Genomic DNA, 22,263 nt, shown 5'->3' on the forward strand with positions numbered 1-22,263 from the left:
TGTCATTGGGTTAGTTTCACCGCACGCGGTTACAGTAAATCACCGCAGTGTAGCGCCGGGGTGAGGGGAGTGCAGCAGCCCAACCCTAAAGATAAAGACGCCGAGGGACGTGCTGCTGCTTTCGAGAGCCTCTATCCCCCTCTCCCCCGCCATCTCCGCCTCTTCCCTCTCCATCTGTTCTCACGTGCTCCCTATCATAAAGAGATCTCGCAGCCTCCCACACCCGGAGAATGAGACTTCACACCGCTCTCAGCGAGCTCCTCTCATCTGTCTTGCCACACATATGGCTGAATGGAGTGGGCAAGGAACATAACGGGAGGGAAAGTCAGCACGGATGCCTAACGCGACGTTAAACTGGGTCTAAGCATTTTGTGGGACGTAAACGAGGGCGCGCCATCACCCTCTCCCTCTCGCCCGCTCGCACGCTCGTTTGTTACACCCGGCTTCCGCCATTTTGGGATGGAGGCCAACGCGAGGAGCGCCGGTCCCACAGTCGCTGGAGGGATGTGTCTGTGCTGGGCGTGCCCGGCCAGAGGGACTGCGCGGGTCCCGCTCAGCGCTCCCGCGTCGTGTGATCCCAGCACGCCAGCGGATAAGCCCCCCCCCCCCTCCTCCCCATGCCGTTGATCCAGGGCTTATCGGTGCTTTACGGGCCCGCTGCGCATAATGCGGGCCCAGCTGGAGCGAGAGCCACTACGCCAGCCTGAGACTGCCATGCTGGTAAAGCACTCCAGCTCTCCTCTCCCTCTCTGAAACGCAACGCCGGGTGGGACTCTTAAAAGTTTTGCAAGCATGGTTTTGGTTTGTACTCTGACATGATCTCATTGAAATAAACTGTTTCTTTCTCCCTCCCTCGCTCTCCGTCTCCCTCTCCCTCCCTCTGTCGTGAGCGGCCCACCCGGGCCAGGAGCAGTAACGTCACATGACCCGTACATTCGAGCGCCTGCTTGCACTCGGCATTCTGGGACGCATACTGTGGTGGTTTTGAGGGCTTTTTTAACACGGGCCAACTGGCTAAATAGGCATGACTTACAAACAAATCATCGAGATGGCTTCCAAGTTCAAACATCCTGCTGCCATTTAAAAAGAATCAAACTGCAGCAATAAACTGACTAAGGGAAAGGAAGGCGTTTTCAGGGAGCAGCGTGTTGAAGTGGCTGGGGTTTCACTGGGGTTTCACAGGAACGGCAGTAAGGTTAGCTACCGAGCTACTCCAGATCATGACGTCAATGTCAGCTTGCTCTCCAAGGAAGGCAGCTCCCCTGTTAAGTTTAGGCAAGTACGTTTTTTATATACTTTCCAGATCACAGGATATTGCACATTGGTTAAATTTATGCACGAGGAAGCTATGAAAAGCAGTGGATATTTAGTATATTTTAGCAGTGGAGTTAATCTGAGATGATTCACTCCCGGACTTCCTGTCGTTTTCTCTGTCAGTCCACCTCTGTGATGATGCCACGGTAGGGCAGGGTGTGTCTGGGTGGGGCTGGGTGGGGTATTCACTACAGGAGCAGTATAGCGCTCAGCGGTATGAGCACAGGTTCGAGAGCCGAATAAACTGCTTCGACCCTCCGTCTGGATAGAAGTGCTGGCGGGGACTGGGAGAGAAATGTTTGGAGCAGAATACAACCTGCAGAAGGGTACAGCAGGAGGAGTTTAAATGTCGCCACTTGTCAGATGTTGAGCAAAAGCCTCTCCTAATCCAGTCCGTGTTTTCTTTTTGCCTGGCAGCCTTCAAACTGACGTGACCGTTTCTGAGTTATTGTGTGTTTTTCCTCGAGAAGCATATCAGCAAAGCCACTCGGATGAACCGTTGGCCAGTCCCTGCGAGAGCCACCACCCCTGTCAAAACAAATCACCCTGATTTCCTGATTTCCCTCTCTCTCTCTCTACCTTCCTCCCTTTACCCTGTCAGTTTTATTCTGTGGGTTTGAAGTCTCTGCAGTGCCGTGGGGGATTGACGTTGTGTGGTCTGTCGTGTGTGGTGCCGTGTTGACTTGGCATGTCCTCGCCAGTGGGGGGCAGCATTCCTCATTACTCCCTCCACCGCTCACCCCCGCATGTTCGTGTCTAGTCTGAAGGCCTCAACACACCAGCCCAACAGCCCTGGATGACCTTGATGTGGAGACTGATTACCTTTGTGTTATAAGTCACACCAGGACAGAGGGAACCGCTGACCCTTTCCAAAGTTCTCCCTGAGCCTGTGTTGTAACAACAACCTAAACACCGGAAAGCAGTGAAGGCAGTTTTTACACTCATCTCTGTAATCCAGGTTAAACAAGCAAGTTTAACAAACTTCGTTCATCCCTCACACCTTGCAGGCAACAGATGTGTTGGCAAAGTGCTCCTGGAAGGTCTTTCAGAATTTACTGTGAAAAGCTGTTTTTCGACATACATGCTTCACCGCATGCTAGTGTTTGTATCAGAGCATCTCTGCACAGCTCCTGCAAATAAACGATTGCTTTGATTCATTTTTAGGATGTTTCGTAGTTGCTTCCTGTCTTTTTGTGTAGTGCGTGCTGAAAGTCCGGGCTACACTAAGTCAAGGCCTCTAGCTCTGGCTTCCCGTGTCAGCCCTGTAGAGGGAAGCGGGCTGTGTCCTTGTGGGCGTCCCTCAGGGCGGAGGGGTCAGTCTGCACACGGCAGATGTGTGACGGCCTGGAGGCGCGCAGGTGGCGAGGTCGCCCCGTGCCACGGCCCCCAGGTTTCCTGCGCCGCGGTTTCCTGCGTTCGCTGGCCGAGCTCCCCGCGCTGCCACCGGAGGAGTCGCGGTCCACGCCGGTCCCCCGCCGGGGCCCACGGGAAGCACAATCGACACCGCGACCCTGAAGCACCACCGCAGGAATTCTGGGAGGGAGGTCAGCCTGAGAACAAAGAAAAAATCGCGGCCTGCGATGAAACGCTAATCGGGAGCTCACGCCGTATACCGCGGACAGTGTGATATCCTCAGTCTGGGTTGCATTGCTAATTCTATACTCATTCTGGCCAGAAAAATTCTGTCAGTGTTACCATGCCTCAGAAAAAAAGAACCTCCGCTGCTTTTAATCAAAACTTCCCAGCCTGTAGCTTTTATTCCTTACTGTGGCTTGGTGGTTTCCAAGGCATCTAGGCATTACTTCACTGTAAAATGCTGCTGAATAAATCTGGAAGGGTGTTTTTATTTATTTAGACTGAATAGCACATGGGATGGCATACCAGCATTGATTCAATCCAAAAGTCAATATGCGGAAATTTTTATTTGTATGCATGTTATTTTTGCAGTTTGGGAAGGACATGGTTGAAATGAAGGAGCAGATTCCGACCTGTTTAATGATGCAGGTCTTTAGGGGTCTCTAGTTCTGTGGGAGAGGACCCCCCCTGGGACCCCACTGCTGCTTGTATACTGTGCTTCAGCCATGACACAACGCAGACAGTATTATTAATCCATGTCACGCAGAAGTACTTGTCTTGGGCATTTTACAGAGCTTATGTTTAACGTATTATCAATTTACCCAGCTGGATGTTTTATGATTAGGTTAAGTAGCTGCCACTCGCAGCTGCAGTGCCTCCTCTCAGATTCAAACCGGCAACCCCCTGGCCCTGCTTCCAGACCACCGCTCAGCGCGTCTATTCCCCCAGGGGTTTTAGTCTCTGGCGGTGGGCAGAATACAGGCGGCGTGCGGCTGTCCTCTCCCAGGCAGCCATGGAAACGGCGGTGGTCGCCAGGGTGATGGATCAGCCCAGGATTCCGGGGCAGGATGCCGCATCTCCCCCCGTTTGGCGGAACATTAGTGGAGTGTGAGACGCGGAGAGCAGGGGCCCATTAAGAGGATTAATAGGTGCAGCTCCTCAGCCACATGCACCGGGGCTGCCAGACACTGCCCACGGTTAAGTGCGGCAGATCTCATCTTAATTGAATGTCTCCAGACCCTTTAATCCAGCGCTTTGAAACACTCATTTTAATGCTGAGTGACACGGAGCAGGCATGTAATCACTCTCGAGCTCCCCCCCCCCCTCCCCCATCCACCCCCACAAACCCACACACACAATTATAATAGCTGCTCTTTGTAGGCTCGTTTGATCGTGAGGGGTGGGGTGGGGTGATGCGTTTTTCAAATCTTTAACTGGCACTTCTGTTGAAACAATGCAGCCCTTTGTCCTCCTGGCTCTGTAGTCCTGCACAGGGCTTCGCGCAAAGTGACGTAGGGGAGGAGGTTTAGGGGAAACTGCGGGCACATCAGTGATGGGGAGGGGGGGGGGGGTGTCTATAAGGCCTCAGTTCCAACTGGCACATGTCTCTGTTGGACTCTCTCTGTCAGTGCGGGAAGAGGGGAAACTGACACTCTTCCAAATGTCGTACCCAGCCGCTGAGCTGAAGACGTCCTGTTTCCCTACGCCTCCGAGAGGCCTGCCCCGGGGCTGGTCTGGCGTGCGCTTAGAGCGCATGCACGTATTAGCGCAACCAGTCCTGTGAGATATGTGCACCCGCGGCATGCCCTAACTACCTCTAGCTTTAAACACAACCGCACAGAGAGATGTGTATCCCCGTTTGCCTTTTTAAAGCTGCCAGCATTACCAGTGGTTTGGGGCTCATGCTCTTGCACTAATGAATGAGCTCCAGGAACAGGGCGGGGCTTTCGTGATGCATCACTTAAGGGTAAATGTGACGGGCTGGATGACACTGAGAGGCCTGAGGCCTCCTTTACAGTACACTCCACACTGTGGCCAGTCACAGCATCACGTCCGTGTCCTATAGACCCGCCCCTGTTTGGACGGCCATTTCCATCCACAGTTGGTCTGATTTGACACGAACCCCTCTTGGCGTACCTGCCGGGACTCATTGAGCAGGCTTATTAGTGCGATGAGGTAGAAAGCCAGAGTAATATAAGGTAGCATTGTGGCTCAGTGCTGTCAGAATCACACTTTTACCTAGGACTCTTTTACCCAGACCCTTTCTGCCTGTTCTGCTTAGTGGGGGGAGACTACCCTGTTGCCTTGGAGATAGATACCTGAAGTAATTCAGTAAATAACCAGGTGTAACTGGATGAGTCATTTAATGGTAGCTCAGTTAGGTGCCCTGGATAAATATAGCTGCATAATATTAAAATAATTAATATTATGATATGAGGGACACCTGGTAATACAGTGGGTGCTCTGAGCAGATTAGGTTGCTCCTAATGTTAGCGGATGCCCCAATGTTCATTCATACTGTTCATTCAGAGTGTTCTGTCACGGCGTTCAGCAATGGTTCCCCGTCAGTGTTCTGTCACAGTTTCAGTCAATATTCAGATAGTATTCACAGCAGCACAGTGCTGAGGCCTGTGCCCTGAGGAGCAGGGATGGAGTCCAGGTGGTTTGCTTCTCCACCTGAAGATGCCTATAGAACAGCCCAGTGCTGCTGATAAGCCCAGACTTGGCTGAGAACGGCTGGGTGAAAAGTACCCAGGAAGGCCTTTTAGGGTGCAGAGAGGCGCTGGCAGAGGGCCTGACGTGGAACGTCACGAAAGCCAGAAAGCTGATTTGCGCCCGTGGGCCACCGCCACCCCACGGTTCCCCTGCCGATAGAGCGAGCGTGATCCCCCCCCCCCCCCCGGCTCAGGGCGGCCGCATTTCCTCCCTCCCGACAGCTTGACAGCTAATCCTCAGACGCCTTTCGCCGGGCAGACTCACGCCTGACGCCTGTCGCGATAAGAAGCCCCGGAGCGGAGAAAGGGAAAGGGGCGGATTTAAGTGCTCTTAAGGGAAGCAGAACAGAGCTGAGCCCCGGACATCGATAGGAGAACACCCCACGCCTTCAGGCGGCCGGACGAAACCCTGATTACAAATATGAAAATGTAAAATGTTTAATAGTTTCTGAATAAAAGGCCGTTTGTTTACAGTGGCTGTTGAGCTGTGGGGTTGAGATACACTATATGGACAAAAGTTTTCGGACGCCTGACCATTACATTGTAATAACATTGTATTCAAATACATATACTTTAATATGGAGTTGGTCCCCCTTTTGCAGCTATAACAGCTTCCACTCTTCTTGGAAGGCTCTTCTTTTCTGTGGGAATTTGTGCCCATTCATTCTGTAGAGTATTTATGAGGTCAGGCACTGATGTTGGACGAGAAGGCCTGGCTCACAATCTCCGTTCCAGTTCATCCCAAATGCGCTCGATGGGGTTGAGGTCAGGGCTCTGTGCGGGCCAGTCAAGTTCTTCCACACCGAATTCATCAAACCATGTCTTTATAGTCCTTGCTTTGTGCACTGGGGCACAGTCATGTTGGAATAGAAAAGGGCCTTCCCCAAACTGTTGCCACAAAGTTGGAAGCATAGCATTGTCCAAAATGTCTTGGTATGCTGAAGCATTAAGATTTCCCTTCACTGGAGATAAGGGGCCTAGCCCAAACCCTGAAAAAACAAGTGTGGCCAAATACTTTTGTCCACATAGTGTATTAAGGTGACTGGGTCACTGTGCCAGGCCAAAGTGTCAACCCCTGCAGAGTGACATGAAGTCAGCCTAGAATTGCTCCATTTGTCACAACCTAATGCCATCAAAATCCTGAAGCTCTCGGTAAACAGCGCTAAACCAGCCCTCACTGACCCGAAAAGGCCCCCTTGCTTTTCTCTCTCTTTCCTTATTTGCTGTCATCAAAGCCTCCTTATGCATGAAGGGCAGGACATTATTTGGATAGATCTTAACCTCAGGAGACGTAACCTAACTTTAATTAAGCCTTGTGAAACACTCAGCTACACCATGCTTGTGTTTGTAACAGTGCGGGCAATGCTGGAGACAGTGTCTTTGCTAATAACACAGACATGTTACCTCTTACTCGGCAGTATTGGGCAGATCGGAGGACTCCTAGTAGCTGTCCTATTTCTCGATTTTCTTAGCTCTCTTCTACCCTGGACAATAAACCTCCCAGCAGAGCTTCACGTCCGCTCAATACTTAGCCGTTTCCCTGGCGACAAAAGACGGTGTTTTCGCTGCACCGGGTAAAATTGCTTTTTTTTTTTTTTTTTTTCCTTCTTCTTCTCTTTCTTTTTTCCCTTTTCTCATTTTTGAATGAAATCTTGCTTCAGGTATACAGGTCATTTTACTGCCATTATGGGAAAAAGGAAATTAAAGATGAAGGTGGTCAGAAAATGAACCAAAGCAAAGTGGGACGGGGACTTAATACTAGAGGAGAGAGTATTATTCTTAAATGATGCCGCCCCCCCCTTTCCTCCTGCACAGATTTCAGAAATGAAAGCATGAAAGGGTTGTAATGTTCTCTTCACAATAACACGCTTTTTGCTGGTTCTTTGAATGTTGAAATATAATGACACTTTCCCTTTTTCCACTGCTCCCTGTGTCTCTCTCTGTCTTGATCCTTCCCCCTCTCCTTCCTTCCCTCCCTCCCTCCCTCCCTCTCTCTCCTTACCTCTCTCTCTTCCCTCTTTTTTCCTCTCTTTCCCCTCTTTCCCGCTCTCTCTCTCTCTCCGTCTCCCACAGAAAGGGGAAGAGGCTGGCCTGCAGTTGTCAGAGGAGGGCAAAGAGCAGCTGATGTTTGAGGTTCCTCTGAATGACTCTGGATCAGCCGGACTTGGCGTGAGTCTGAAGGGGAATAAGTCCCGGGAGACTGGAGCTGATCTGGGAATCTTCATCAAATCCATCATCCATGGCGGAGCAGCTTACAAGGTACCCAAAATCGCAAGGTCCCACAGGAGAACCACCCCTTCTATAACATCTGGACAGGACATTAGTCGTTGCTAATCTACCAAATTGAAATCTCAAATAAATAACCCGAAGATTGATGTTACAATCAATCAGTCAATCAGTCAATCAATCAGATTTCATTTGATTGATTGCCTTTTTACAATGGAAATTGTCAAAAAGCTCTAAACGTGGAGCGTAGTGCATTTTACAGAAGGAATCAAAAAATGAGAAAGCCTGGGGCCCACTGGTGAAATAAATGGAAAATTATTTCCTGACCCCAGGAAAAGGAGGTCAAAATATCTGGACAGTAAATTAATTATGAAGTCCTGCAGGCACACCACCACTGCTAAAGACAGCAAACTGAGAAATGAATGTTTGAATCCACAGCTGTTGTCAAAAACTGCCAAAATTAGAACATGTATGTTTCTGAACATTGATAGTCACATTTTCCCATGAGCGTAATTCAGTTGTGGTCTGAATGCAACAAATCAGATTTGTTTTGGAAAGGTGCTCCAGTCATGAAAGTGGAAATTAAGAGACTTACTTGCAATGCACTAATGTCTATGAAAGCATTTGACTCAGAAGCAGGTCACTGAATCATTTCATATTTGTGGTTTTCTTGACCTTGTCCAAGAGAGACGGCCCCCTGGTAGGGTGAAGGCATCACCCCGTTACTTTCTTCCCCTGGCTGCTCTCTTTCTCATCTGCCGCTCCTCATTGGCACTCCTACATCGATGAAGTCGAGTGAACAACAGCAGTGCCTGAAAAATTGGTGGCTCAAGCCAATGATATAATATTCTAATTTATAATAAATTTGCAGATGCTGGGGTGTCATTTTTCCGCAAATGAGAAGGTTGTATAACAGGACCACGGGTGTCTGTCTTTGCAGTGCCTACAGTGTGTGTAAAAGGGCTACAGTGTATGAGAGCTGTGTACCACTGCTGTGTACACTGAACTGTGATTACAATGATAAAGATCACCATCATCTTCATTGGGTTTTTTTAGCCTCCGGTTTTTCCTATTCCGTCAGATTTGAAACACGGATGCCACACGGTGTGCCAAACCCCGATTCTCGTGGCAAGGGATAATAAGCCATTCACACTTTTCACGCTGTTACAGAGTCTGCGTTATCAGTGAAACAGCTCTGCACAGCCTACCCCCATCATACGCTGAGGTAGCGGCACGCTCTGTGTGTCTCTCTCTTCCTCTCTCTCTCTCTCCCTCCCGCTCTCTCTCTCTGCGTCCCTCGTTCCCCCCTCTCCCGGGCGGAGTGCATCAAGTGGGCCTCTCACTCCAGGCCTCTGTGAAGTCCCCCCTCTGTAGATAAGGGCTGGAGTGGGCACCCGCAGAGGGAGCAGAACGCCACGGCCCCTATCGGCCGCGCAGACGCCGAGCGCACGCGGCACAGGGGGAGATGGAGGTGGAGGGAGGGAGGGGCGGAGGGGCGGACGGGGTGAGGATTGATTGAGAGCGGTGGTTGGAGGCCCTCTCTCCCTCTTTCTCTCTCTCTCTGCCTGCCAGTGTTCAGCCTTTTTCATGTTCTCATCCCATCTGCTGTCTTAAACCAAGGCGGGCTACAGTGTGGCTCTTTGGAATAGGGTTTTTTTTTTTTCTTCTTTTCTTAAAATAGCTGGATCACGATCACGGAGCTTGCAGCTGTTACAGTCTGAACACCTTCTACGTACACATTGCACACACACACACACAGACACACACACAAAACAAACACACAAAACACACACATACACTGCATTATTATTATGGAGTATTCTGAGCCTGATTTTACTCTGATTCTCGTCATTGTAAGCAATGACGTGTTTCTGGAGCAGACTGGCACTCCCCTCCTCAGACCCCGTCCTGGCTCCCTGATCCTGGGCTGTTCTCTCTCCCAGCACTCGCATCCTCACCGCCGCAGGTTCACCCCGTCACCGCTGCACCCTGCGATCGTTATTACAGCTCTCCTGTATCGGGCTCATTTTGCCTTATTACCCGCCCCGCGGCGGAGGCTTCGGATGAGAGCATCCGCTGAGTGAATAAATGTTGGCGCACGCGTGCGCTCAGCGGACGGCCCCGTCTGGGGTCCTCGCGCGCGCCGCGTCCGCGCTCAGCAGGTGATGTTGTCGAGGTAATTCAGGTTAAAGGTGTAACAGCCCGACGCTGTTACTGAAGGCCCCGCGGCGCGGTTACAAGCCCGGCTTCTTAACCCCTCGGCCACCCTGCCTCCCACTCGTTTGACTCGAGGGCGATTTCCTGCATCCTGCCTTTTAATGGGGCGTGTGAATCGGCAGCGCATTGTATGGTCCTCTTGCTTAGAATCGGTTCTGGTTTTAATACAGCCGCTGTGATGTTAAAGCTGTCCTCCTTGTTAAGGAAAAGCACCGGCGCTTTTACGCACACATGCGATTCTGCACGCATGATCGCACTGTCAGTTGCCCGGCAATTAAAACGGTGCCTGCGTGTCAGCCGCGGTATCAGATCGATAAACTCCACGCTTCTGTTCAGAGCGGCGTTTGTTTAGCCGAAGTCGAGCTCAGTTCTCGCCTCCCACCGAAACTTAACAGCGCCTGGAGATAAGGGAAGGAGATGTGAGAGATTTCGGTGAAGCTGTAAGTAATGAATATTCATCATAATAAACTTGAGGGCTTTTTTAAACTCTCTGTGTAATATGCAAGCTTCATAATTTGGTTATGCTAGTCAGATTAGCCTGAGACCAGGTGACCTCCTTCTTCTGGGATAAGACTGTTGTCTGAGGGTAGGAGGGGTGAGGGTGAGCAGGACGTGATTTGATGAGGGGGGTGGTGGGGGCTAATAAAGGATCATTTGGAGGCAAAACTGAGTATTATAATATTTGTGTGGGTGTTTGAGACATTAACAGTCTATTAAAATAACCATGCAACTAGAGTGTATCCACCTGAAGGTTGTTGGATGATCCAGTGGTCTCCATGACTAAATAACTAATGAATAACTAGGCAGTGCCATGCACACAGTTTAACTTTCCAGCAGGTCTTCATTAAATGAAGCTGTGTGTCCCATTTGAAAGACCCCTCCCCCCCAGGGAGTTATTCTGGCAGCATCCTGACACAGTGCTGCTACTCTCTCTCCCCCCGACGTGTCCCAGGACGGCCGCCTGCGCGCGAACGACCAGCTGATCGCGGTGAACGGGGAGTCGCTGCTGTCGAAGTCGAACCACGACGCCATGGAAACGCTGCGCCGCTCCATGTCCATGGAGGGGAACCTGCGGGGGATGATCCAGCTGGTGGTGGTGCGCGTGATGGACCGTTCCGGAAAGGTAGGACCCACCCCTACGCCGAGCGGGACCTGACCGCAATCACTGCTCCCAGTCCGGGACAGAGGGATGCCCCTATGAAGGCCTCATTGCACAGCACCCAAAAAGTAGACTTTATTGGCTCCTCGGTTCCATGCTAAGATAATTCATCTTTCATCAGTTCGTAGCAAAGCTCCCATTAGCAACGGCAAAATGGATATTCATGCTGACATACACAGAGCAGCCTATTAACAGTGGTGGTATTGGGTCTGGAAACGCCTGTGTAAGTTCTGTTTCAGAGGCATTCACTCAAAAAGGGCCAGTACATACCAGCGTACTGTGTGAAGCGTGAAGGTGAATGCTGGCCCTGGCCACTGAAGCATATATGAGGGTGGGTGAGTGTGTGAGTGTGTGAGTGTGTGAGTGTGTGACAGTGCGAGTGTCTGAGTGTGTATGACAGTGTGAGCGTGTGTATGTGTGTGCGTGCGAGTGTGAGAGTTGTGTATGTGTGTGCGCACATGCGCATGCATGCACAAAATAACGTTCATGTGTCTGTGACTGTGTGTGCACGTTTGCATGTCTGTGGAGGGAATATGTGGTGAGGAATGGATGAACAGTGTGGAGACTTCACGCTTCTCTCACTCCTCTCTCACTGCCGTGTGTCTCTCTGTGAGCCATGGATCAGTGGACCCTGCGCCATTGTATACTCTTAATATTAAATGACTTTATTTAAAAAGTACCCTGCAGCCGATCCCCTCTGCCACTCAGAGACCTTCCTGCCCTCTCACTGTCAGTGCTACCGAGACACATACCCTGCCTTCCAACTCATTGTTCAGCTGAAGTAGAACCCCAGTAACAGTTAGACTCTTTTAAATTATTGAAAATATCTCATGCAGAATCTTCAGTACTATATTAGATGGGGCAGTTTCATTTGGGGAGTGATAGCTGAGAATTAGGCCCAAGGAAAGTCCATTAAGCTCATGAAGAAAGGATGTAGAGTTCAGTTTGTTTCTCGTTGGCTGTAATGCAGAGCCCCGTGTTCTCTGAGCAGGGCCGCTCCCTGGCCCTCTCTCCAGCTGGAGCAGAGAGAGAGACTCGGGGGTCAAGTGCTCATCCCAGGGCGCTCCGCCCTGCATCCCATCCCATACGGCTCCTAACTGCTGTGTAATTGGGGAGGGGCGCTGAGGCCCGCACCCTGGGGTTTGTGGGTTTACGGTTACTGTTACCAGTAGTGATGACTGCCAGCCCGTGGGCACGAGGAGGCGGGGCCTTCCATTATTGTTCTCTTAGAATAAAGATTAATGTTTATTGGCTGCCTCGGGGGCCCGGTGACTGATGTTCAGCCGAAACAGTGGGGGATTTTGGGATGGCAGTGAACCGCACTTCGTGAGGCAGCAAGGCAGCCTCCCCGCCTGGCCTGGATAGGGGCCAGCTCTCTCTCAGAGCAAATGTGTATTGGCGGAGACAGCGATGTGGGAGGGGTGTGAGGGAGGGGTCGAGTGAACTGCAGTATTTAATGGCCGGTCCTGCAGTGATGGGTGGAAGGGTGCAACGCGACAAAACACTCACTCTGTACCTCAGCGTTTCTTTGCTCAAAGCGTTTCTTAGTTAAGCAAAGACAGCTGGAGTAACACATGCTTTTTCACCGGGTGTGAAACCGTGCTACCTTACAGCTTAATGGTGTTTTTATGCTGCCATCGGTTTTTGGAAAAAAAAAATATTAAAGTGGAATGAATGTAGTATTGTTCAAAACCCACTCAAGCAGGAAATCTCTCAAGTGGGTGTGTCTAAACAAATGTGGTTAGCTGTGCTTTTCAAACAGAGCAGAGCCGAACTAGGAATCGGAATTAAGTTATTTACTCTGACTGCCCCTGGCACTGAATGGGGAAAAAAATCCCCGAATGTTGACAAATTAATGCCGGCCAATTATATGATTGCATTAAAAGCAACAAATGGTAGGTTTTGTTGACACACACACTTTTGCTTTGTCCATTTGGATGTAAATTATTAAAATACGCTGTCGGCAAGCATTTCTCCTGAAAATGGAGACCGGCAGGATGAAGTGGTCTTGGATCGAAATCAGAAGGGAGCATTTTTTTCTTCATTTTTGTCCAAAATGGCTGTGGCATTCTTGTAAGAGGTTTTTTTTCATGTTTTCTCTGAAAAACAGAACTGGGGTCCTATCGTAAATAGCATGCTAGTGTCCTCAGAAACATCAGAGATGAGCAGTGTCTGCATAATTCAATTATGTATAATTTTACAAAAATGTAGGGGGCAATAGCACACAGAGAGAAAGCAAGAGGGAGTGAGGGAGGGAGGGTGAGATTAAGGTACTGCTGGACTTAAAAGCCTTGGAATAGATCCTGAAGCTTTCAGCCTATTGGTGCAGTGATCCCTCTTCTGGTAAGAGTACCCTGCTTCTCTCCTCTCCTTTTCTCTCCCCCCTCCTCCCCTCTCTTTTTCTATCCTCCTCCTCTCCCCTCCTCTCTCCTCCTCTCCTCTCCTTCTTCCCCTCTCCTTCCCTCCTCTCTTCCTTTCTCTCTTTCCTTTTCTTCTCTCTTCCCTTCTTTGGTGTCTGCAGGGAAATGCTATTATTGCACCGCCAGATCTAATCACATCCTTTCAGCAGGACTTGAAAGCATCCATCTTTGACGTCCCTATCATAATCTGATTACACCGGGGGAGTTGATAATGAAATGTGGTTGAATCGGGGCCTGAAGCCCCCCCCCTGCCACCCCCCCACAGGCCAGAGGATGGGTTTGGGGCTCAAGAGCTGTGGAGGGGGGGGTCTAAGGGGGGTCCTGTGCCAGGCCTGCGCTTTGTCCAGCAGGTTGAAATGCCCCCATTGTTCCCTGATTAAGGCACGAGTTAAGCTCACGCTGCCGAGGCTGGGAGCCGAGGGGGTCGCCATGGTTATCAGCGCTTGCAGAGACGAAGCGAGGGGCTGCTGGAGATGCACACTCCGACACGGTGCCACGGAGCATGGGAAACGCGCCACCTCTCGTCCCCCTCCTCCGTCCTTCTCTCTCCTCTCCTCTACCACTCTGCCCGTAACGCTCACCGTGTTAATACATTCGGGCTGTGGTTTCGCCGTTCTGCGCCCATACCACAGTTATGGTTTTTGTGTAATTGCTTGGGTTGGTCTTTGAGTGCCCCTAACAGCGTATGAATCCGCAGGCCGTGAGGCAAAAATTCCTCCATCGTGAGCTGCCACTACACACACGGTAAAGATCTACATCCGCTCCTCAGAGAGAACTACCTCTGTGCTAAAAGGCTGATACCTATACACCTATAAAGCCCCGAAGATTCTTGGTGTCATAGTAGAGCATTACTTATGACTTGCACTGAGGAGCAGAAGGGGCTCTGGGTAAACCTATGATATTATCAGGTGATGGTGCATTTTATTCAGCCCTCTCTACAAGAATGCCTGTGTTGTGTGGCAGGTACTGTACTGTACTGAGGTACTGTATAGCCAATGAAAACTTATTTGGTGTGTGTACCAGGCTAAATCGGACATGTTTGGTCTTTGTGTGATCCACTGAATGCTTTCCTCCAAATGCCTTTCACAGCAATTGGAGGATTCACTTATTGAAGGATACATTGATTGGTCATTAATTCTTTGTGCCATCACTGAATTCTGCCTTTAAAAAATGTAATGAAGTGCCAAAGTCACCACAGGTAAAGATAAAAAATAAAATAATGAAGCAGAGAGTAGTTAATATTGTTGTATTGCAGAGGAAATGTTCAAAGATGGTGGTGCACAGGAGAGGTTTGGAACTATGCCCTGGTGTTTTGCAGTAAAAAGGCAGGGTCAGTAGGGAAGGGCTTCCCTCACTTTTATATTGTCACCATCTTACTCTAAAAATGATATTCCCAATGCATTGTGGGATAGCTCAATCAGTCAGACCAGCAGCTTTTGCTGCACCAGCAGAATCCCCCCCCACCCCACTGCCTCCTCTGCATCGATGTGCCGCGCCTCTGAAACATTCCTCTCTTTTCTGCCTTTACCTCCTCAATTTCCTGTTAATTTTCTTTTGATGCTCTCACATTTTCTGACTCGCATCCTCTTTGTGAAATTGCAAGCTCCGTGTTCTCCTTTTTTTAAGGGGAAAAAAAGGCAAATGGAGAAGTTGGCCAGGGAATCCTCATTGATCCGCTGTAATCTCATTTGCCCGCCGTCACTGTCTCCTCTCCTGACAGCCTGCGGCGGGCGCTTCTCCACTGCAGCACAAGGGAGCGCAGCAGCAGCGCACGGCTAACGCAGCGACAGGCGGCGCTGTAATAGTGCACAGCTAACGCGGCGACCGCGCAGAGCTAACGTGGTGATAGCGCACAGCTAACGCGGTGACCGCGCACAGACAGCGCTATGATAGCGCACAGCTAACGTGGCGACAGACAGCGCTGTGATAGCACGCAGCTAACACAGGCTGTGCTGTGATAGCACACAGTTAACGCAGCAACCGCGCTCAGCTCACACAGCGGCAAAGCACAGCCAACGCAGCAATTGCAAGCCGCTAACGCAGTGATTGTTCATAGTTAATGGAGTGACCGCACACAGGTGACACAGCGGCCAGGCATCTCTACACACTGCTTTAATGTGTGGTGTGACACACTTGAGTATTCAGAAGGCCACCAGCACTGTTAGAAGTGACCCATGGTGAAAGGGAGATGGTTGCACCTTTGATACTGTAACCCTCACAGGTGGTTCTGCAGGTGCCTCAGGACCTCTGTAAGATTGCTTTGCTGTTACTCTGGCAGTGTGTAGCTGCTGTTTGACACTTGCAAGTGAGATCTAAAGGTTATAACACAGAAAGTGCAAACATGAACACTGTGAATTGTACACACACACACACACACACACACACACACACACACACTCTTCCTTGCACATAGGCACACACAGGTACAAGCACAAACACAACTTAAGAAACGGAAATGAGGAGTAAAGAAAAGCGAGGAAGACAGAGGCATCAGGCCGCTCCATCACCATCACACTCTCTGCCCTGAGAGGACCCCGAGTTAAAGGCCATCAGTCCGTTTCCCATCCCCACGCCTCTCTCCGCTGTACTCCCTCCCCTTCAAGATAGTGAGATTTACAGCCCTAATGATGTCGTTGGCAGTATATGTTTGCTCTGCTAACACTGCAGTTAACAAAGGCATGTGGGCTGGTGTGGGTGGTCCCAGCAGAGCCAGTATCCCATGTGCAGAGTGTAACTGTCGTCTCCAGTGTAAAGCTGCCAGTTCCATTAACATGTATAGTGAAGTGACTTTAGCCTGGGGCAGAATAATGAAATGAATCACTTCTCTTTGCTGGGTAAACAGACAGGAAATCAGTAAATCTCGCTGAGTGGCTCAAATCCTTCAGACAACTGACAGCTTAACCAAAGTGGCTGGATTGCAGAGTGCTTTCATATTCACATCATAAATGCTGTTTTTCCCCTTTTATGTATTATCAGACCTAGACACAGTGTGGAGAAAATGCGGCGATTATTTAGAAAACAAGACTGGAGCAGGTGCTCAATGGCTGGGGATGCTTTGCTGGCCTTTTCCTCCCTGTGTAAATCACTGGGAGTGGGAGCCACTTAGTCTGTGTGTGAGCGGCCCTGCTGTTTGTATGGTTGCTTACTGCTGCCACATCCAGAATGCCTGAGGTTTATATACAGTCCTCACTTCCTCTCTCTTTTGTGTGTGCGTGTTTGTGTGTGTTTGTGTGTGTGTGTGTGTGCGTGTGTGTGTGTGTGTGTGTGTATGTGTGTGCGCGCACATGTGTGTGTGCGTGCGTGTGCGCGTGTGTGTGTCCATGTTTGCGTGCGCGCGCGCGTGTGTGTGTGTGTGTGTGTGTGTATGTGTGTGTGTATGCGTGTGCACGTGTGTGTGTGTGTGTGTGCGTGTGTGGGTGGCATTTTGTTACTAAATGTCCATAAATGTTGCGTGATACCAAAATTAGGGTATTTGTGACTGCATTCCCACTGCTGTAATGCTTTCTGCTTTGACTCTCTCTTTTCTATAGGAGAACCAGGAGACAGCGAACACTCCAAAGCAGGCCTCAGACACACCTCTGACGCACCCACCTACGACCAGCAAATCAAACGGCCCCGCCCAGCCCCCCATGGTGTCCAACGTCATCTACGGGAAAGCCGGAGGTGAGCTGCAAAGCACACACACCATCATGCACACAGTCTCTGCCAGCAGGTGCTAAACATGGCTGTGTGTGTGTGTGTGCGTGTGAGTGTGTGTGTGTGTGTGCATGTGCGTACCAGTCTGTCTGTGGGTCTTTCTGTCTGTCGATTTGTTAGTGCATCCCTGTGTCTGTATGTATCCACCCTTCCCTGCATCAGACAATGCATCAATCAATCAGTCAATAAATTAAATATCGTTTACCATGGTACATGTTGACAAGGGCATAGTCACCTAGTGCTTCAGAGGTTACTGTAGGGAAACAGTGGAAGAAAAAGGATGCGTGGAAGAAAGAACAATTATACAGTGACAACAGATCCCAAACTGCCTGCAGTGAAAATCCAAAGATATATGTAAAGTATGCTGATTTCAGATAAGATACATGTCACGATGCAATACCCTATAATTGTATGTAGCGTTTATGTGTGATTAAGATATTGTACATACAAATCAGAATCAGATAACTCTGGTGTTCCTTGTGGGCTATTTTTTTCAGGGAGAGGTTATGCACAAGGCAATTCTCAACATAGTACTGACAAAAACAAATTAATATACAGATATCTGCATGTACACACTGAACATATTAGCAGAAACGTCACCCCGCTCATACGTTGAACAGGGAGGGTGTTTATAGCATGTTATGGCTGAGTGGATGAAGTGGGGACTGGGCTGCGTGTCCCGTGTGCGGTGCCTCTCGTATGGACCCTCCTTTCAAATCCGGAAGGTCCACGTTTCTCCTCGAGGATCTCTCCCAGCACCTGCCCACGGGAGTAAGGCTTCCGTAAAGCTCCTCCCGAAGCGGCGGCTCGCCCCCGAGAATTCGGAAGATGCGCCGTCCGTCATTTACAACCCGCTCTGATTTGTCTCGTTTAGATTCTGGCAGCGTCTTGGGGAAGGAACCTTACAAATGACTCTGTCTCTCAGATCTGAGCCGTTTTTACAGAGGCGGCCAAACCCCTCTCCACCAGTGCTTCTTTATGGTTCATTAAATGAATAAGCGTAGTCTCACAAGTTTAAAAGGACATTCTTAAAATGTGCTTTTTTTTTCATCATGCTTTACAACTTGCAGGAGCACAATTATAGGAATGCGGTCCAGGGTATTGTTGCCATTAAGTAGAAAAAATAATTAACTGCATCCTCTGGTATTTTTATATGGCTTTTATCTAGTAAACCTTTAGTTGATTATGCTGGTGAAATGTATTCTCAGTAGGATATATTTGTACAGTACACTCATTATTATGTGCGCTGTATATGGGATTGGCTAAAAATAGGATGAACTGGTTCGAGTGAATTTTATATTTTGTGCAGTTTAAGACAAAGCTCTTATTTTCAACATGGCAACAGCTCTATGGACATGAAAATATGAAAATAAATGTCCACGTTTTATGCTGTGCACTTATAATGGTAAACCTTTCCTTGTGTAAGCTTGGTTTGAAGATATTTTTACCTCAAGGAAAGGTATTTTACACGTTCACATATAACGCCTCCACATAAGGGGGGTGTGGGTGGAGATTTCTCTGTGACGTTTGCCCTGACAGGTTGGATAGCTCAGAGAGTCCGATTACCACAGACTGCCTGGAGGAAGTCTTCTGCGAGGATCTGTCCTCCTTTAAACACTTACCTGTGCAGACCCGACAGGCTGCAAACTATCGATGGCTCCCTTGTGCGGATCATCTTCATTAGCACAGTCATGCTGCCGCCAGAGCTGTGCCTCTGCTGTTTGAAACCTGTGCACAGTAATAACTGCTCTTATTGGAGCTGAGAGGCAACACTTATCTGAGAAGTTGAGAAGCAGAAGGTTGGGAATGCCAGGCTCTGCCATTAATAACCCAGCCGCTGTGAACAGATCTATTGATTCATCATCTTCGCGGGAAAGTCTTTATTTATTTCTGCTTCCGTGCCCCTGAGGAGACGCAGATAAGTCACTCCATGTGTGTGTATGCGTGCGTGCGTGCGTGCATGTATGTGTGTGTGAGTGTGCTTGTGTACATTGTCTGTGTGTGTGTCTGGTGTGTGTGCGTGCATGCGTGTGTGTGCATGTGTGTTTGTATGTATTGTGTGTGCATGCTTTGTGTGCATTCGTGTATGTGTGTGTATGTTTTTGTGCGTGTGTGTGTGTGTGTGTGTGTGTGTGTGCGTGCATGTGTGTGTGTGGTGTTCCAGCAGGTGCTCAGTCTCAGTTTTCCATCGCTTCATCTTCAGCGAGGGCTGATGGAGTGTGTGCAGGAGTTATACATCACTCTCTCAGCACACCACCCAAACAGATGAAATCTAATATAGCTATAGATAACCAGCCACCAGAATCGGACATTTTTAAAAATGACTGTTTTTACATATGCTGATCCCAGCAGTGTATCAGGTTGTCGAGCCTTCCTGCTGTGTCACAGCGCAGGCCTTCGACTCCACAGACAGCCGAGTGTGCACGCTGTCCATATGCGCTGCGGTCCTGGGCAAATGCAATACCCGCAAAAGCGACTTCTTTGGATTCCGTAATAATTCACAGTTACATCTTGTGAGGTTTTATTGCTACAGAGAACAGGACAAACTTAATTATTTACTGTGAGCAGGTGGCCCAAGGGGTGGTAGACTCACTCATTCATTCCCTCATTCCATTGCGCATTCATCCACTCACCCACCCACTCATCCTCCCACCCACTCACACACACATGCACTCACTCACTCATTCATCTGTACCCTCTGTTATATCCTGTAGCGTATCTCTCTCCTTGCAATGCAGGTTTTAATCTTTCTCCATTTTTCCTCGAAAGGCCTGCTGTGAGTCATTGTCTCCTAAAGAACAAAACAATCTCCCAAATGAAAAAGGAGCGGCTAGGTACCTCTGGCTCACTCACAGAGGGTTATTTTTCCGAACTCATGCAATATGAATTTTGCATTTGCTAAAATCAATAGCGAAAAAAGATTATGTTAGAAAATAAGGAACCATATATTTAATATGGGCCCTGGTCATGTTCCAGACTCTTAGCCTAGGTTCAGACTGCAGCTAAAAGGGGCCTAATTTTCCCTCATATGCGACCCAGTTCATGTATTTAGAGCAGTGTGAACAGCAGAAAACATTTGAAGTTGTACCTTTTCAGTTCCCATTTGGTCCACTTGAATATGTGGAAATAAATTGGATACCTGGCCACGCGACCTGTGTGCGGATGCTAAAATCAGAATTCAGTGTGGTTAACGTAGTCCAAGTTATTTTACGTCACTCTGCTGGGGTAAGAAGGCGAGCTTTACATTCCTCTAGTCCCTCATGCACGGTCAGTGTGCGTAACACGTCCCACACATGGGCCACTTAGTGACTTTTGCGTAATCCTGTCTGCCCAACAGCATTCAGCGTGACGAACGGGAGCCACGACAACACGCACGAGGATGATGATGATGAAGAAGACCTCCCCCCTCTTCCCCCTCGACTTGCTGAGGATATGGACTCCGGCCCTCGCCACCTGTACTCCAATCACAGGTGACTCTCCCCCCGCTGTTAAAAAACACTTTATTTTCACTTTTGTAATACCCACACAGTATGCAGCGCGCCTCGTGGTTGTGCAGACACAGTAATGGAAAGATTAATGGACCTCATATTTGCTAATGTGGAACAGGTGTACTTACCATCAGGAAGTAATGTCGGCATTTCAGAAATGCAAAGCCCCACTTTTCTCATTTGAACTGTCAGAGATAGATTCATTGTTAGATAAAAAGATTAAAGAAAGCCACCAGAAAAAAGGAGTGTAGAGAATACGACACAGTACACGGTCACGGATTTTCCCGTTTGAGGCGCAGGACGTGAATTTGAAACTGAGCTTTTGCTCAAATCTGTGTCTCTTCCCGCAGTCCGGAGCTGGAGTCCGGCTCGCTCCCTGCCGAGCCGGTACCACAGAGGGTGCCGCTGCACCACCACGTCAAGTCCTCCAAGAGCATGGACCTGGGTAAGGCACGGGAAGCGCCTCAGAGAGCAGACACTGATCCAGGACCAGTCTCTGCGCCGCATAGACACACACGCACACGAGGGAGAGAGCGTCTCTCTGTTCCGCACGCCCTGCTTAAATTTTAAAGAGAACGGACACTGCCGAAGGGGGCGAGGGAATGGGCTCTCCACTCCCATCCTAGCCCGGCGGTTCAAGAGAGAGCGGTGCGGTGGGAGAGGGAGTGCGAGGACTCGCATTTCTAAACGTCGGTGGGCAGGAGTGTGGTGAGGTGGTAAGGAGCAAGGTCCACAATCAGAAGGTTCCAGGTTCAATTCCCTGCTAGGGCACTTACTGATGTACTCTTGGGCAAGGTACTTAACCTACATTGTCTTATTGAATTCTCAGCAGTATACATTTGTATACGAGGTGAGTTGCTCTGGATAAGAGCGTCTGCTAGGCAACTGCAGAGTGAAGAAACATAGATGTTTGTCCCCTAGATGAGCTGGCTGTTGACCCTGAGGGTTTAATGCAGGACTCCTCTGAGCTTAATATCAGTCTCTCACGCACCAGGTGAGAGACACACACATACACACACACTTAGTCACATCGCTGAAAGCATTTTCCATAGCTTTTTATTTCAGAGGGGGGAAAAAAATGTGCGGAATAAAACAGGCACTTAGGAAGCCAAAGTAATCTCTTTTTGATATTAAATGGCAGCCCATGTGGCTTAAGTGCATGTCAGGAACCCGATCAATGCGCCTCTTAGACATAACGCAATTAATCTGCGCTTCGCGTTCGGATATCGCAAATCTAATAAGCGGAGCCTCCGTCAGAGAGGCATCCCGTGCAGAGACGCAACAGTCCGGGCGTCACGCGAGCGCATTTTGACAAACACCTCTGAGTGTGTCGGCGCTCTTAATCTGACGCGCCGGCAACGGGCGGGCGCCGCGCGGCCCACGCGGCCACCAACGGCAGCCGGCGGAGGAGTTCCGCTCAGCCCCGGCACCGGAGGCAATTTGGGCTTGGGGGAAAAAAGCTCTGCATGAAATTGGATGCCTTTGATATGAGGGCGGTAATATTAATAATGAATATCCGGAATAGGGTCCCCTGTTCATGAATAATAGAAACTTTAAATCTTCTTTTTAATTGAAATCCGGAGGGTAGTAATATTCACCTCTGCCTGTACTCTGGAGTACTCCCCCCCCGCCCCTCGCATCGCAATGCACACGCAGCGAGTGGGAGCGAGAGG

General features: G+C 49.5%; 1 protein-coding gene across 1 annotated transcript in view; it reads left to right on the forward strand.

Annotated features, from left to right (window-relative positions):
* LOC118785852 (partitioning defective 3 homolog B-like) overlaps nucleotides 1-22,263 on the forward strand; it is a 212,358-nt gene that overhangs the window by 88,509 nt on the left and 101,586 nt on the right. The window contains exons 11-15 of the mRNA XM_036540793.1: nucleotides 7,458-7,643; nucleotides 10,780-10,950; nucleotides 16,937-17,069; nucleotides 20,440-20,572; nucleotides 20,941-21,107. Of these exons, the coding sequence (XP_036396686.1) occupies nucleotides 7,458-7,643; nucleotides 10,780-10,950; nucleotides 16,937-17,069; nucleotides 20,440-20,572; nucleotides 20,941-21,107 (790 nt within the window). The remainder of the gene's footprint in view (nucleotides 1-7,457; nucleotides 7,644-10,779; nucleotides 10,951-16,936; nucleotides 17,070-20,439; nucleotides 20,573-20,940; nucleotides 21,108-22,263) is intronic.

The sequence above is a fragment of the Megalops cyprinoides genome, chromosome 11 (assembly GCF_013368585.1).
Source record: "Megalops cyprinoides isolate fMegCyp1 chromosome 11, fMegCyp1.pri, whole genome shotgun sequence".
NCBI lineage: Eukaryota > Metazoa > Chordata > Actinopteri > Elopiformes > Megalopidae > Megalops > Megalops cyprinoides.